This window comes from Nycticebus coucang, chromosome 4, assembly GCF_027406575.1.
Source record: "Nycticebus coucang isolate mNycCou1 chromosome 4, mNycCou1.pri, whole genome shotgun sequence".
Classification (NCBI taxonomy): domain Eukaryota; kingdom Metazoa; phylum Chordata; class Mammalia; order Primates; family Lorisidae; genus Nycticebus; species Nycticebus coucang.
In genome coordinates, this window is record NC_069783.1 from 59,466,550 (window position 1) to 59,484,548 (window position 17,999).

The 17,999-nt window shown below is 38.1% G+C and overlaps 1 protein-coding gene across 13 annotated transcripts in view; it reads right to left on the bottom strand.

Moving 5' to 3' along the window:
- The window catches only part of PUS10 (pseudouridine synthase 10), a 56,322-nt gene that overhangs the window by 30,331 nt on the left and 7,992 nt on the right, over nt 1-17,999 (bottom strand). For 10 of the 13 annotated variants that reach the window (XM_053589421.1, XM_053589425.1, XM_053589420.1 and 7 more), the window contains one exon: nt 16,706-16,792. In XM_053589421.1, the coding sequence (XP_053445396.1) occupies nt 16,706-16,792 (87 nt within the window). Of the gene's footprint in view, nt 1-2,454; nt 2,513-16,705; nt 16,793-17,999 lie in introns of those variants that run through there. The other 3 variants (XM_053589428.1, XM_053589430.1, XM_053589431.1) reach the window with 3 other exon arrangements.

Here is a 17,999-nt window from a genome sequence, read left to right on the forward strand (position 1 = left end):
GCGCCCTACTCCTTGAGCCACATGACTCTGAGAATGGAACAGTATCTGCAGTAGGCCAGTTTCTAGCTATGAATGCTTGCTAACAGGTATGCAAGACATACAGCCAAATGACCTAGGCAGATTTAACCACATATCCAACCACAAAGTGCAATAAGACACCTGGGAAAGGAGAAAGGCAAGGGCCTCTGGACCTTAAATCCTATCCAGTTTAAATACTGCCAGTATTTTTATTAAGATACCTTGATGTAATATTTGCAATGAAGGAAGGAAGAAAGGGAGAAAGAAAGAGAAAGTATTAGAGAAAGTAACAAAGAGAGACAGAGAAAGAAGGAAGAAGAAAAAGGAACCACAGATTTCTAAAAATAATTTGGTGACAACCTGTCTAAAGGCAAGGTCTAATGACATAGCTTTGGTGTGTGGGAAATTTTAAACAAAGATCTGGAGAGTGGCAGTGTTATGAGGTATTCATGTACCACCTTCAATTGTATATAATATTATGTAAAAATAGAAGTTAAAATAAAAAATAAAAAAAGACCTAGGCTCATGAGATGTCAAAAAATTATTAAATATAATCATGAGACTAATTAGTAATGAATTTTTTTCTGCTTTTCTCTTCCATCTACCACTCCATTATATAATTTAAAAAATTTACAAACATTCTAAGGGTCACTCTTAGTGTGAATTGCCAAAAAGAATATAAAGTCTACTATAATTTTTTTGATGTGGTTTCTCTTCATAGTCCTGATAGGGTCAAACCCTGCCCAAATAGGGTGGACTCGCCTAAAGAATCAACCCCCTTCTCTCCAACCGGATGTCCCACCTGGGAAAGGTCAATGGGCCAACCCCCACCATTATAACAGATGTCCAACCCAGGAAAAGGAATGTCCTGACTCCCACCTTTAAAACCCCCATCTGCGGGCGGCGCCTGTGGCTCAGTCGGTAAGGCGCCGGCCCCATATACCGAGGGTGGCAGGTTCAAACCCGGCCCCAGCCAAACTGCAACCAAGAAATAGCCGGGCGTTGTGGCGGGCGCCTGTAGTCCCAGCTACTCGGGAGGCTGAGGCAAGAGAATCGCTTAAGCCCAGGAGTTGGAGGTTGCTGTGAGCTGTGTGAGGCCACGGCACTCTACCGAGGGCCATAAGGTGAGACTCTGTCTCTACAAAAAAAAAAAAAAAAAAACCCCCATCTGCCATTGCCCACATGTGGATTTCTTCCCATTGGAGATCCCACCCCACCTGCTCCCAGGTGGAATAAAAGCCATTTTAATTGCACAAACCAGGACTTCATTCTCCTTCCGTCTCATGCCTCAGAATAGTCTTTTATCTTTGGCTCCTTTAACCTTTCAATTCTTCCTTATAATTAATTGGTAAAAGAAAAATTAGATTGGGTAGATTTCCATTAGGGTTGTTAGAGTGCAAGATATTTCTAACCTTACATATGGAAAAAACAAGACGGCACACTTTGGTCTTGGTAATTTGCTTAATATAGTAAATAAAAATATGTAATTACAATGAAAACTAAAATGAGACAAATGCAAAAATAATACCTTAAGAGTAAAGAAATACATCTGGACTTCTTGGAAAAGAGGGACGATCAAACTCAGATATGCACTTTTGCTAAGCCTCTAAAACAACAGTAAAGAGATTTGCTAAAAGTGCATAAAATCCAGGATGGAGACAGTTAGAATGTTGGGAATAGCAATAATTTGGAAGCCGGAAAGAAGGTAGAACAGTGGTGAAGGACCTAGAACTCCGAAAAATGGAATCCTAAATTGGCAGCAGGGAAAACTGATTCTCCATCATCAGCTAGTTTAAGGAATAAATACCACTAAAGAATTCTAGAAATGGGGAGGACAGAAAGAGGAGGAGGGGGAGGATGGTGGGAAGGTTAGTGATAATACTGAATGAGTATCAGGTAATCAATGCACATCATAACACCCCAGCGTCTCAGAAAACTTAAATCCTGACTAGGAACTGATTTCAACATAGCAACCATTTTACATTATGATTCTGAATTTAAGACTAAAAGGGCTGTCTTGACACCTTTGTAACTAGTTCATTATCTCATTTCCTTTTATATGCTTCATGACTATATTTAAATAAAATATATTTTATTTTTTCCCCACTAAAGTTAGTTCCCCTCACATTATCTCTGCCCATCTACTCACAGTTAACATTTAATAATCCCTTTGAGATAAACTGAGATTCCCCCCCAAAAAAAAGAATCAAGAGTTTCAATCATATCCAATACTTCAAGTTACTTATATGAATAGCTTTCAAATTATGACTTAATGAAAACAATATATGACTCTTTAATTTGCCATATATATTTTCTTTTCTTTTTTGAGACAGGATCTCACTCTGTCACCCTCAGTAGAGTGTCGTGGCGTCATAGCTCACAGCAACCTCAAAATCTTGGGCTCAAGGGATTCTCTTGCCTCAGCCTCCCAAGTACCTGGGACTACAGGTGCTCACCACACGCCTGGCTATTTTTAGAGATGGGGTCTCGCTGTTACTCGGGCTGGTCTACAACTCCTCAGCTCAAGTCATCCACCAGTCTTAGCCTCCCAGAGTGCCAGGATTACAGGCATGAGCCACGGTGCCCAGTCTTACATATTAATTTTTAAATAAAATCCTGGCCCTCTTCCTTCTTCCGGTACCTGCTCTCTTGCTGTGGTTGCTCTTGTTGTGGTGTGTGGCCAGCTAATCTCTGACTCACTAATTGTGAAATTAAAAGCTACAAACAGTAAAAAGGAAGTAGCACTGTGAAATGACAATCCAATGTTCAACTAAGGTCTTTTACATTAGAATTGTATAAATTATGAGTGTCCAAACTGGCTGAAAGATATTTATCACATAAAAAAATTGGATAACTATGCATAATAAAAATATTGGGAAGGAGAAAGATATTCAATTTTTCTTAGCAAAATCTCCCAACTAAACATTTCCAACTGGGGCCTCGAATGATGTCTAGTTTAGGAAATAGATTCTACTAATATTGATCTAGTGTTAATATTGGTGAGGAAAAATAGACCAGTTTTATTTAAAAGGGAAGACCGGTAAAAATAACTTTTTTTTTTGTAGAGACAGGGTCTCACTTTATCGCCCTCGGTAGAGTGCCATGGCATCACAGAGCTCACAGCAACCTCCAACTCCTGGGCTTAAGCGATTCTCTTGCCTCAGCCTCCCGAGCAGCTGGGATTACAGGCGCCCGCCACAACGCCCGGCTATTTTTTGGTTGCAGTTTGGCCAGGGCCAGGTTTGAACCCACCACCCTTGGTATATGGGGCCGGCGCCCTACCGACTGAGCCACAGGCACCGCCCATAACTTCTTATATTTGAAGCAGTAAAATCCAATTTTATTTATTTTTTTTTTAATTAAATCATAGCTGTGTACATTGATATGATCATGGGGCATCATTCACTAGCTTGGAAGGAAGAAGAGCAGCTGCAATACTATCAACACTTCTTAACTAACAAACCTGGCCTAAAACTATTTTGCTAGTCCTTCCTTTTATTTAAAGGGATGAAAGTAGGGTGGTGCCTGTGGCTCAAGGAGTAGGGTGCTGGCCACATATGCTGGAGGTGGCGGGTTCAAACCTGGCCCCAGCCAAAAACTGTAAAAAAAAAAGAAAAAAAAGATACATTTTTTAAAAAGGGAAGAAAGTAGTAGTATGTCTTAGGAGGTTTCTGACAGGTGGATAAGGAAATTGGATGTGTCTGACTTTAGGATAGCTCTTGCTACCTAGCCTACTCTTCATGGACATTTTTATACATCCATGACAAAGGATAGCCTAATTGGCACACCACTCCCAATTAAGGGATTTTACCATCATAATTCATCATCACACACACCATGCACCAATATTCTTAAGATCAAAGGAAAATCTAAAGTAGCTCCTTGCAAAAATGACCAAGAATTCCTACATTTTAAGTTATGTGCTGTAACAAGATCCTTAACTCAAAACATCTTTTGCACTTATTCCAGTAATCTAATAAAACCTGAACACAAATGTGGTGGGAAAATGCTAAAAATTATCATTTTATTACCAAAGTTACAGTTACAGAGAATCAAAAAATAAACCTGGTGGTTTATCATCACTCTGGAAAATTATCACACTTGTTAAAATATTATGGGAGCTCTGGTTCCATATTTTGACCAAGGATCCTTTCCCTAACTTTGAAAATACTGCACCATTGGAGAAAGAGAATACCAATAAAGGGTGGCGCCTGTGGCTCAGTGTTTAGGGCGCCAACTCCATATACTGAGAATACCAATAAAGGTCAAAACCTAGGCTAAGTCCCTCCTAAAACCCCAAAACATAATAACCTACTTTTGAAACCAGCCCAAATCCCAAGGTAGGCAACATGGCATAGCAATAGTTAAAAGCAAAAACTCTGGAGTTGGATAGATAAATCCCAGCTCTGCTGTTCATCAGCAGTGTGACCTTGAGCTTCAATTTCATCATCTGTAAAATAGGGATAACAGCACCATTTTAAGGAGTTGTGATGATTAAATGAGAAAGCACATGAACACACTCTATCACACAAACGATAAATGGTAGTGGCTTATTTTCCTAAGAAAGGGGTTTTATCTTGATGTTTCTAAAACATAACTACACATTGTGGTGGGATGGCTGTTTTACACAGAAACTATTACTTTATATGCACATATACATACATATATTTTGTATCATCATCATTATAAATGATTTTTCAAAAACAATCATAATTCAGTAGGTTAGAATTTTCTAAGTTTAAAACACAGTGGTGTTATCAGAAAAGAGGATAGTTGAGCTGATTTCTCTATGCAAAAAGAGAAACCCAAACCTGAAATAGCCAGAGTCTAAACTAGAACTTCCCTTTTTCCGAACTTAGTCTACTAGGCACAGCCCTAAAAATTAACAGGGAAATAAATGTTTGGTGAGGATCTCCACAGTTGGTAGGAAGCAATGTGCTTTTATGTTGCATTTGATGAAGAAACGGTTTTAAAGAAAAAGGATTTGTTCCATCTTACATTCTTTTAAATTCTGTTACATTCCCATTTTTACTGTAAATTTTAAAGATGCCAGATGTGACAATTCACAAGACTAAGACTATACAAATTTAAAAAAGAAACTTCAAATTTTTAACTTTATCTCATGTCCTTAATGTGTCCTGCTATCTCACAGTTACCTGCACTGATGGGTGAGTGTAGGTGACCCTCTCTTTTTTCTCCTCCACCCATACTTAGCTGGGTTCAGGCCAAGAAAAAGGCAATGCCATAAACAGATACATCCTTAAGCATTTAAATATATATCTGAATAATGTGCCAACTGTATTCCTGAACCAATCAATATACTTTATAATACTGTGGTGGTCTTTAGAATTACTGTGGTGGTCTTTAGAATTAGCCTGACTTCTAGTCCTGCTTGACTGTGGCTTCCTACTCCCAGGAATGTGATTCCTTTCTCCTTGCTGTGTGCCACAGTGACCTCAGGGGTTGTGTGCTTGTCTTATTTTTGTATTCCCTATGCCTATACCCCAATAATGAGTTATAAGATCTCTTCAATATCTGCTTTGAATACCTGATAGCTGGACTTTTGATTGCCCACCCTAACCAGGTCTTGAGTTCTATATAGACCTTGACTAATGTCACATCATTCAGTCTTTCTCCCTTGGAACACATCCCAATTGTGTATCAAGTCACAGAATCCTGAACCTGCACCCATGTCTAGTCCCATGTTCCCCTGATGAAGCAGCTCTGCCTGGGTTCATCATTCTAGTGATCTCTTGAGCTTTAGTTATATTCCTGAGTGTATGGCTTAATAAGGTGAGTAGTTAAGATGAGCCAAAGTAGCAGGGATGGAACGAAGTCTAACCAACTAACCTAACCAAAAATGGGTTACAATTCTAAAAACTCCTTAGTAAGCTCAGAAAATACTTGTCAAATGAAGTGGACACTGGGTTGGTCTTAAATGGTGGGTGAGAAAGAACAAACATGGATTTAGGAAGGGTGATTGTCATGAAAAATAAAAATCAAGAAAATATGTGGCTCACAGCTATAATCCCAGCACTCTGGGAGGCCAAGGTGAGTGAGTTCAGGAGCTTAGGAGTTTGAGACCAGTCTGAACAAGAGCAAGATCCCGTCTCTAAGAAATAGCCAGGCATTGTGGTGGACGCCTATTGTCCCAGCTACTTGGGAGGCTGAGGCAAGAGAATCACTTAAGCCCAAGAGTTTGAGGCTGCTGTGAGCTGTGATGCCATGGCACTCTATTGAGGGTGACAAAGTGAGACTCTGTCTCAAAAATTAAATTAATTAAGAAAATAAAAATGGACAAAAAGCAGAAAATATACATACTCAATCAGTTAAGTTAATGATTGAAGACAGCCAGCTCAGGACTGCACACACAATATGAACCTAAAGTGTAGGTTCTCTATACTTGAAGTCAAAGCAATTCTGTCAAATTCTATTCTATGAACTAAATATAATTAGAAAAAAATTTATACTTTAGAAAAAGTAAGTATATCATGTTCTTCCTAAAGAAAATCTCTGTTACCCTGAAAAAGGAAAAGTAAACATATCAATCAATAACAGAGGGGGAAAATTACTTAAGTATCCAATTAAGAAGCATCTTGGTGACTTTAACTAAAATAATTGGCAAGTGGAGGGGAAGGGAAGGCAGGGAAGTTAGTTGGGAGTTAGTTGAAGAGTCTCTACAAGTGTGAGCATTATTTTGAGTATGTGCATTTTTAGTACAAGGGAATTCACTGCTTTCTTTAAATTCTGAGTGAGATCAATGATCTCAAACTAGTTTTTAAAAAAAAAAAAAAAAACCATAGATTTAAGTAAAAATCCAAAGTCTTTTGAACACTCATTTGTCAGAATTTAAGAAAAGTCAATTTCTTGGGCCAGGTGTGGTGGCTCATGCAGCCACTTTGGGAGGCCAAGGCAGGAGGATTGCCTGAGGCCAGGAGTTCAAGATCAGCTCCGGCAAGAACAAGACTTCCCTCTCTACCAAAGTAGAAAAAAAATTAACTGTTTGTAGGGGTGAACACCTGTAGTCCCAGATACAAGGGAGGCTGAGGCAGGAGAATAGCTTGAGCCCAGGAGTTTGAGCTTGCAGTGAGCTATGCTAATGCCAATGCCAATGCATTCTAGTCTGGGTAACACAGCAAGACCCTGTCTCAAAAAAAAAAAAAAAAAGAAGAAGAAAAAGAAAAGACAAACTTCTTAAACTAAAAAGGCAACTTACAGAAATGATACTGCTTTTATCCTTAGCTAATTTTCTGTGTATAATTTGTAGTACTTAAAGCAAAGCATAAAGGTAAACTATATTATAAATAAAAGGAAAAAAGTTTTTATTTGACAAAACTCCAACCACATCAAGTGGTTGCTCAAGCATGTTGAGAAGCAGTTGTTTCATTGACTAATGTAACATTTAAGAGACAATAATATCCACTAAAGTCAATAGACTGAGCAAACTGTTTCCCATACTACCCAGGAGACGGAACTGATAAACCAAACTGATAGTACAATATTGCCCTCTACTGGACTTAACTAGTAAAGATAAACCTCAAAGAATTAAGATTCCAAGTATTAACTTTTAATCAAATGTTCTTTTCTCATAAATGTAAGTTTAGCCTAATAGTAGCATAAGTCTATGGTGGTTTGAGTGTGACACTATAATATAGAAGTTTAGAGAAATCAATCATGAATATAAGGTAATGTAAAAAATAACCACTCTAATAAATAGTTTTCTTAAAATTATATAGAATCTTGGAGTTGAAAAGACTTAAGATCTCTAAACTAGCCAACCATATAGTGAACACATTCCTTCTATATATTTCTGCTAAGCACAGTTGGAGATACTCCATATCCATGGGTTCCACCTCTACAGATTCAATCAACCATGAATTTAAAAAATATTTTTAAATATTTTAAATATTTTTATTTTTTTAATTCATGGGAGGGGAGAAAAAGCATCTGTACTGAACATATACAGAACTTTTTTTCCCCTTGTCATTATTTCCTAAACAATACAGTATACAAATTACTTACATAGCATTTACACTGTATTAAGCATTATAAATAATGAAGAGATAATTATTTTAAAGTATATGGGAGTTTATGTGTAGGTCATATGCAAATAGTATACTATTTCACATAAAAGAGCATCCATGGATTTTGGTATGGGAGCAGGTCCTGTAACCAAAGCCCCCCAGATTTTGAGGGACAACTGTAGTTGCTCTGCTTTGGCTTAAAAAATCTTGGCAATTGAAAACTTACCATCTCTGGAAATGATCCTGTTCTGGATAATTCCTTACAGCTGAAAGCTATTTCCCTCTTGATTCTATCCTTGCAGGAGTCTAATCTCTCACTTATAAGAAAGTCCCTCAAATATTTAAAATTCACCTGAATCATCTATTCTCCAAATTAAGCAAACTCTAAGCTGTTTCAGCATGACTCCTGTAACCAGGTTTCCATCACTCTGAATATACTGAATCCTCTAAATGTCTATTCATTTTCTATTGCTGCTAAACAAATTATCACAAATTTATTATCTTAAAGTTCTCTAGGTCACAAGTCCAACATAATATCAGCAAGGCTACATTCCTTTCTGGAGGCCCTCCAGGGTAAACCGGTTTCTTTGCCTTTTCTAGCTTCAAGAGGCCACCCACATTTCTTTGCTCATGACCTTCCTCCAACTTCAGAATGAACATTACACCTCTCTGACCACTATTTCATAATCACATCTCCCTCTGACCCTGACCTCGGCCTAGAAAGGTACTTTTAAGAACTTGTACTTAGTTCCCTCCTGGATAACCCAGGATAATCTCCCCAACTCAGGGTCCTTAACCTTAATAATCTCCCCAACTCAGGGTCCTTGCCTTTCACACAGGCAAAATCCTATTTTTCATGTAAATTAACATATTCAAAAGTTCCAGGGATTCGGGCATGGACTACAAAAATGCCCTCCCGTTTGTTCTTGTTCCTTTAAAGTAGAATGTGCCATCAAGCATGTCACTCTGAGAATAATCAGTACTAAGTAAAAGGTGATCGTCACCTTCCTCATTCCAGATACTGTATTTCTAGTATCTCGACTAAGATCTAAAGAGTTTATGTATATTAGACTCTTATTTCTTATTGTCCAATTATCTGCTTGTCTTATTATCTACTTCTTAAGTGAAATATCCAAACCTTCTCTATAAACACAGATTCTAAGCCTCTCTTGCCTCATCGGCTTTTTTTTTTAAACCTGAAATAAGTACTTATGTTTATTCTTATTAAATTTCATCTTGCTGGATTTCCTCTATTCTCAAGATCTTTATGGATTTTAATCCTAACACTCAATCTATCTGCTATACTCTCAACTCTGGGTCATGCACACCTATGCACACTTCTGAACACATCAGAAATCTCCCTGAAGTTCAGTGATCCTTCAATTTCAACGTGTAGGGAAATCATCAAGGAGCTTCTATGCTCTATCTCTAGAGACTGTGATTTAGGAGATCTGATACAAGGCCCACCAATCTGTTTTCTTTTCCTTTTTTTGAGACAGAGTCTCATCTGTCACCCTAAGTAGAAAGCCATGCTGTCACAGTTCACAGCAACTTCAAACTCTTGGGCCAAGCAATCCTCTTGTAGCTGGGACGATAAGCCTATGCCACAACGCCCAGCTAACTGATCTGTTTCCAATACCTTCCCCCAAGTGAATTTCACATCGCTAATCTGCAGACATTTAGAGAAACACTGTCCAACGTGATATTAGGTGTTAATCAGTTCCTTTTGAGCATGGCCAATCTGCCACAGTCCAACCATTTTCATGTCCTGCTTGTGTTTCCTGCCACTCTCAAGATGTTACCATAATAAAGAAACCTGGTCAAAACACTTGCTGAAATCTGGTCATGCTGCCACTACAGGATTTCCTGCTCTACCAGTCCTGCCAGGAAAGGAAGAGATGATGCAGATGTGATTTGTTCTTAGTGAACCTGCTTAGTGTACTGAAAACCAATTCTTTTTACACTCAGTGCCCACAATTCACCCCTCTAATTCCTAATTCCTAATCTAGAATCCTGCCAGACTTTCAGGATCAAGCTCACCAGCTGGTAGTTAACAGATCCAACTTTTATCACCTTTGGAAAAATGGACAACTGTATCTGTCTCCAGCCATTTGGAAAACATGCTATTTTTAAAAAGCCCTCATAGATGACGGATAGCTACAAATTCTTTCTGAGTCTATCCTGGAATGTAATTCACCCAGGCTCAAATGTTTGAACCGATTTAGAGAAGTTTCACCACGTGGAGCATTCATTCTTTCTTATCAATGATCATTCTACCCTTTTCAGTATAAAGATCATTTTCCTGGATAAAAGCAAAATAGGATTTTCAGAGTTCTGCTTTGTCAATATCAGCAGTGTAAAACAAATAGCAGACTCATCCCCCATTTCATTTTTTCCTTGCTCAAAACATATCTGTAAGTGCCCCAAATCTTCCTAGCAATTATTGCAAGCTTCTATTCACTAGCGGTTTTAGTTTTCTGGTTGCTGTTCTTATAGATCTAAGCCTCTTTCTTCCATCTGCATTCATTTGACTTCATCTTTCCTATATTTCTTTTGAAACTAACCTCAAATTGAACTGTTGGAGTCATAGGTATGCAGGAGTTCAATAGGCTTCTTTTTTCTTACTACTTTAGAAATTTTCTAAAGTAAGAAGTCAAATACAAGGTGGACATAAAGTTCGTGTGCAATGTACTACATTAAACTATTTTAAATTGTACGCCAATTTTATGTCCACCCTGTCTGTGTGTATATCTATATACACATGTGTACACATATACACACACATAAACATAGAGAAGTAGAGAGAGGGAGGGAGATCCCATATTTCTTCTTCATTGGGATGTATTTTTCCCCCTAAAATTTCTTTTATTCATTGGGATAAGCTGGTTTGAATTAAAGTGTGAATTGAACATTTCTTGACTCTCCCAATCCTTTCTATCTTCCAGTGTAGACTTATGCCTTTTTTTTTTTTTTTTTTTTTTTTTTTACTGCCTTCTAAACTGTTTGAAATCCAACTATCAAGAGTTTAGGATATTTTCTAATTATGCTTGTTTTTCCTTTCCTTCAGGAATACAAATGTAAAAGGTTATCAAGTTTTAATTTAGGACTAGATTAGTTCCCCTATCATCCTTCAGGACAGTGGTTCTCAAAGTGTGGTCCTTGTAACAGCAGAACCAGCATCACCTTTGAGCTTGTTAGAAATGTAAATTCAAGGGTCATGCATGCTAGCCACTACTGTCGAAGAAGAAACTGTTCCCAGCCCAACATTTTCTGATAATGTACTAAAACGTGATTTCCATCAAGTGACCAGACACTGGGAGTCCCTCATACTTCTGTATCTATTACCTTTGTACATCTGCAAATCATCAACCTGCCCCTTGGCCAGATGACCCACAGTATACTTCTACTCTTCTATTCCTGGTTTCTCTCTTTGATGGTCTTCAACATCTTTTCACTCTCAGGATCTCAAATCTCAGTACAGGTATTATAATTTCTTACCATATCACACTATTATATCTTTCCTTTTAGCAAACCAAAGCCTTATAAATAAGACTTATCCTTCCACTGTTACATTCCGATGGTAAGTCCAAACCTAGAAAGTCACGGTGAGATATTTATTATTCTCCCTTATAATCTCAACTTTGTCATTCAAATTTTGCATGCCCTTATACTCTGTGGAGACTGAGCATTATATCACACTACTTTCCATATTGTTGTCTTTTGTGAATCCCCGGATACTTCCTCTATTTATTCTGTACACCATGTCTTACTTGATGTCTAACAATATTTCATCAATTAATCTGCTTATTTGTTTCCTCCTTAGCAATATTCAGTTTACACATAATACTGTCCTAATCACCTCAGCTAGTTCTTAGGAAAACACTCTCAGGAGATAAATTTCATTCCTCCTTTGGTATTCTCCCAAACTCAGTAGAAAATGACAATTATACTAACTGCAGATTTTCCTTCCTAAGCTTTTAAATGCTTTTACAGTGATAATAAACAAAACCTATGACTATAACCAGAAAGAGATTGGGAGGACCAGAAATACGGATGGGTTAATAAAATTTTACAGTTTAATTTTAAAAAATACTTTACTTGAGGTAATTATTACTCCTTTATTTGGTTCGTTTGCAAGCAGAAACATAATAAATGCCATTATATTGATAAAATATTACTTGCTTTAAAATCAATATATCTGGATCAGAATTTACTTCTTAGAAGTGGAAAAAACCAAATTATTCAAATTTAATCAATTGTACATTCCACTCTGAATGATGAGATAACTAGCACCAATCAGCTCCATGTACAGTATACTGTTTGCATACATGTTCTACCCTTAGACAAAAGTTAAAAATATTTACAAGATCTAAATTAAAAGCTATAATGTAGAAGATGATACTAGAGAAGTTAGAGAATTTATACTAAAAATGCACAAATACTCTGAAGATATGTATAACTAATTAAATTGGGATGTGTAACAAATAGTTTAAAGAGCAACTTGTACACAGTCTGACTTGAACAGCATATCTCAACTCCAAAGACATAGTAAAAGATGACAATAAAGCCAACAATCCCATATGTCAATGGGCAAGAAACATGAACAGAACCTTCTCTAAAGAAGACAGATGAGTGACTAATAAACATATGAAAAAATGCTCATCATCCCTAATTATTAGAGAAATGCAGATCAAAACCACCCTGAGATACCATCTAAGAGATGGTATCTGAGATACCCAGCAAGAATGGCCCACATCACAAAATCTCAAAACTGCAGATGCTGGCGTGGATGTGGAGAGAAGGGAACACTTTTTTTTTTTGTAGAGACAGAGTCTCACTTTATGGCCCTCAGTAGAGTGCCATGGCATCACACAGCTCACAGCAACCTCCAACTCCTGGGCTTAAGCGATTCTCTTGCCTCAGCCTCCCGAGTAGCTGGGACTACAGGCGCCCGCCACAATGCCCAACTATTTTTTTTTTGGTTGCAGTTCAGCCAGGGCCAGGTTTGAACCCGCCACCCTCAGTATATGGGGCCGGCGCCCTACGGACTGAGCCACAGGCGCCACCCAAGAAGGAACACTTTTACACTGCTGGTGGGACTGCAAACTAGTATAACCTTTCTGGAAGGAAGTATGAAGAAACCTCAAAGCACTCAAGCTAGACCTCCCATTTGATCCTGCAATCCTATTACTGGGCATCTACCCAGAAGGAAAAAAAATCCTTTTATCATAAGGACACCTGCACTAGACTGTTTATCGCAGCTCAATTTACAATCGCTAAAATGTGGAAACAGCCTAAATACCCACCAACCCAGGAATGGATTAACAAGCTGTGGTATAGGCGGCGCCTGTGGCTCAGTCAGTAGGGCGCCGGCCCCATATACTGAGGGTGGCGGGTTCAAACCCGGCCCCGGCCAAACTGCAACCAAAAAATAGCCGGGCGTTGTGGCGGGCGCCTGTAGTCCCAGCTACTCGGGAGGCTGAGGCAAGAGAATCGCTTAAGCCCAGGAGTTGGAGGTTGCTGTGAGCTGGGTGAGGCCACGGCACTCTACCGAGGGCCATAAAGTGAGACTGTCTCTATAAAAAAAAAAAAAAAAAAAAAACAAAACAAGCTGTGGTATATGTACAACATGGAATACTATTCATTTCAAAAAAAGAAGACTTTAAAGCCTTTGTATTAACCTGGATGGAAGTGGAACACACGTTATTCTTAGTAAAGCATCACAAGAATGGAGAAGCATGAATCCTATGTATTCAATTTTGATATGAGGATAATTAAGGATGCAGTGGGGGTGGGGGAAAGGGAGAGCAGAGAGAGAAAGAAGGAGAGAGAGGTGGGGAAAGGAAAAGCAGAGTGTGGGGCCTTGGTTTGTGCCACACCTTTTGGGGGTAAGACACGATTGCAAGAGGGACTTTACCTAACAAATGCAATCACTGTAATCTGGTTTTTTATACCCTCAATGAATCCCCAACAATAAAAAAAAAAGATGGTGATAGAAGAAAGTAACAAAATATAATATAAAAGAAGATCACAAAGGAATATATAAACTTAATTTTTTGAAGAAATCGGGCATGCAAAGAATATACTGCATACAAAACTGTGTATTTCTTGAATAATATTCTTAGGAAATGAATGGGTAAAAACATATTGCTCACTAATGCAAATAAAAACATTGAAACATACTAAACTGTGGAAGTCATTAATTTTCCCTTTTTTTTTTTTTTTAAGACAGTGTCTTACTCTGTTGCCCCCAGCTAGAGTGTGGTGATGTCATACCTCACACCAACCTCAAACACCTGAACTCAAGCAATCCTCTTGCCTAAGCCTCCCATGTAGCTGGGACTACAGGTACCAACCACAAAGACCAGATAGTTGTTCTATTTTTAGTAGAGATGAGGTCTGGCTCTTGCTCAGGCTGGTCTTGAACTCCTGAATCAGGCAATCCACCTGCCTCTGCCTCTCAGAATGCTAGGATTACAGGAGTGAGCCACTGTGCCCAGCCTATTAATTTTTCAATAATTAGAATAGTCATATATTTCTGCTAAATAGTTTACTAGTTACAAAAAGTAGAGTTAAGCAGAACTCTACTATTTTTTTTTTTTTTTTTTTTGTAGAGACAGTCTCACTTTATTGCCCTTGGTAGAGTGTCGTGGCATCACAGCTCACAGCAACCTCTAGCTCCTGGGCTTAAGCGATTCTCTTGCCTCAGCCTCTCCAGTAGCTGGGACTACCGGCACCCGCCACAACACCCGGCTATTTTTTGTTGCAGTTTGGCCAGGGCCAAATATATGGGGTCAGCACCCTACTCACTGAGCAACAGGTGCTGCCCTTTACTATTTTTTAAAAATAGTATCTTCAGCTGGGCACAGAGGCGAATGCGTATAATCTCAGCACTTTGGGAAGCCAAGGTAGAAGAATTGCTTGAGACCAGGAGTTTGAAACCAGCCTGGGCAATACAGCAAGACTCTGTCTCTGCAAAAAATTTAAAAAATAGGCCGGTGTGGTGGCATGCACCTGTAGTCCCAGGTGCTCAGAACACTGAGGTGGGAGGATCACCTGAGCCTAGGAATTCAAGGTTGCCATGAGCTGTGATCAGGCCACTGGACTTTGACCTAAAAGACCAAATAAGACCCTGTCTCTAAAAAAATCAAACAAACAAAAAGTCCAGCATCTTTGATTTCTAATGTAGACTATAAGTATCTCATAAGTACTCAATAATATTAAATTGATATCATTAAAATCATCATATAAGTGATAAAATGGACAATTTTTAATGTAAAAATACAAGCTCTGAAAGGGTTTGGTGATAAGATATATAACCACATTCACAAAATATACTTCTAATTCCTATTTTTGTTACTTAAGCACTGCAACTTTTTGTGAGTCACTTAGCTTTCTCTCTACCAAAATTGGAAGAGAGACCTAAAGCTGACCTATTAGTGAGAAATGCTTTGATGATTGACCAGAAAATGCCTCTATTTATAAACCCAATATATTGTTATCCTCATCTCTTTTATTCTTCCATTTGCTCCGTTATCTTGTCATGAACAGAGCTACTACTTAAAGTCATTCCACTCTTTTTCGCTTCCTAGCTCTTTTTTTATCTTTCTATCCAGGTTCAACAGTCTGTTTTTTTGTTTGTTTTTGAGAAAGCTTATTAAGCAGTCACCCTGGGTAGAGTGCCATGGTATCATAGCTCACAGCAACCTCCAACTCTTGAGCTCAAACGATCCTCTTGCCTCAGTTTTTCTATTTTTAGTAGAGACGGGGGTCTCACTTTTGCTCTGGCTGATCTCAAACTTGTGAGCTCAAGCAATCCACCCACCTTGGCCTCCCAGAATGCTAGGATTACAGGCGTGAGCCAGTGTGCCTGGCCCAGATTCAACAATCTTCAATCTATTTGGGGCTAATAAACATGCTCATCCAAAGAAAATAATGATTATAAAATAATCATTATAAAAATGATTATAAAATAATTATTATAAAAATAATAATGTACTGTTCTGGTGATACTTTGAGATTGCTAGTGGAAAGATACCTCAAATGTAAATGGATATGTTTAGAATTCATGGTTGTAATTTGAGATTATGGATTTCTCACTATACTTCATTTAAAAGTGTTCAACAAAGGTAGCTTTTTATGTTTTCATGTCAGTTTTGACACATAAGAAGGTTATAGTAATGACTACTTTTTTTTGCTTAAGGAAAAAAGTTAAAATAAATATGAGGCTATTTATTTTAGCCTCCCCCTTTTGTCATTGACTAGAAAAGGTGCCATCTTTTCATATTTTACTCCACAGACTAAGAAGATTCATCATAATTGAAATGATCCTATCCTAGGACTACTATAAAAGGCACATATCCTCTTCAAAAGATCTTTGGAGACCTGGTCAAATCTCTTTTACTGACCATGATGCCTCCCACAGAGCTCAACACATACATGCCATTCAATGAAAGCTTTTAAAGAAGATGACGGCCCTCACAAAGTAATTTTAACCGACAACTCCTTTATTCATCCATTCACTCAAAAAGTTATTTATGAAGCCGCTTCAATTAGTACACAAAATGTAAAAAATAGGGTAAAGAATATTTCTATAGTCTCATTTTTTAAGAAATTCCTGACATTCATTTCACACATGCTTGTACGTGTGCAAAGGATCTTACCTCTCTTACTGATAGCTGTGGTGGGAAGGAGACTGAAAATACCAAGTTGGTGAATTCAAACCCAGAGGCCTCGACCTTCTGGCACACCTAAAAAGGTATTACAGATATGTGAATTCCTGGGAGTTGCTGGAAATATTACTGTAAAAATTCATAACGTCACAAAACTTCTAAATTTTCACATCTGATTGAGGAACTCTCACAAACATCCTGAGATTAAATATTTGCTTCCTATGACCTCAAGGACTATTATCTCATGGGACCAAAAGAGCCAGGACTGACACCTGCAGAATAATCTGTATCAAAATAGTTTTTATTAGGTCATCTCATAATTTTAAGATGTCTTCAAATAACAGAAAGCCAATCACAGCACTCTTGACAGTAGGAAACAAGAAGCAAGCCCATGTTAATTCACCTTCTATCAGGCTGTACCACTTGTCTTTTCTAGATAATAATAGGTATGACTAAGAAAGAACTGTTATCTAACTCCTTAGTTATGTTAAACAGCAAAAGGAAAACTTATATTTTTCTTTAATTATATAGCACCCAGACCTGAAATACATGAAAAAACATTTTACCAATTTTCAGATACATTAATAAAAAAATAAATTTAGTCAAAACCACCCTGACATAGCACCTAACACCAGCAAGATTAGCCCATATCACAAAGTTGCAAAGCTGCAGATACTGGCGCAGATGTGGAGACAGGGGAACACTTTTGTACTGTTGGTGGGACTGTAAACTGATACAGCCTTTTTGGAAAGAAGTATGGAGAATCCTCAAAGAACTCAAATTAGACCTCCCATTTGACTCTGCAATCCTACTTCTAGACATCTACCCTGAAGAAAAAGAATCATTTTATCATGAGGACATTTGCACTAGATTGTTTATCACAACTCAATTTACAATCGACAAGATGTGTAAACAACCTAAATGCCCATCAACTCAGGAACGGATTAACAAATGGTGCAATACTATTCAGCCATAAAAAAAGCTGCTGACTTCACATCTTTTAAATTCCCTAGAAAGCTATCCCAGATGGAGTTCAAACACATTCTTCTTAGTAAAGCATCACAAGAATGGAGAAGCATGAATCCTATGTACTCAATTTTGATATGAGGACAATTAATGACAATTATGGTTATGGGGGGGGAACAGAAAGAGGGAAGAAGGGAGGTGGGTGGGGCCTTGGTGTGTGTCACACTTTATGGGGGCAAGACATGATTGCAAGAGGGACTTTACCTAACAATTGCAATCAGTGTAACCTGGCTTATTGTACCCTCAATGAATCCCCAAC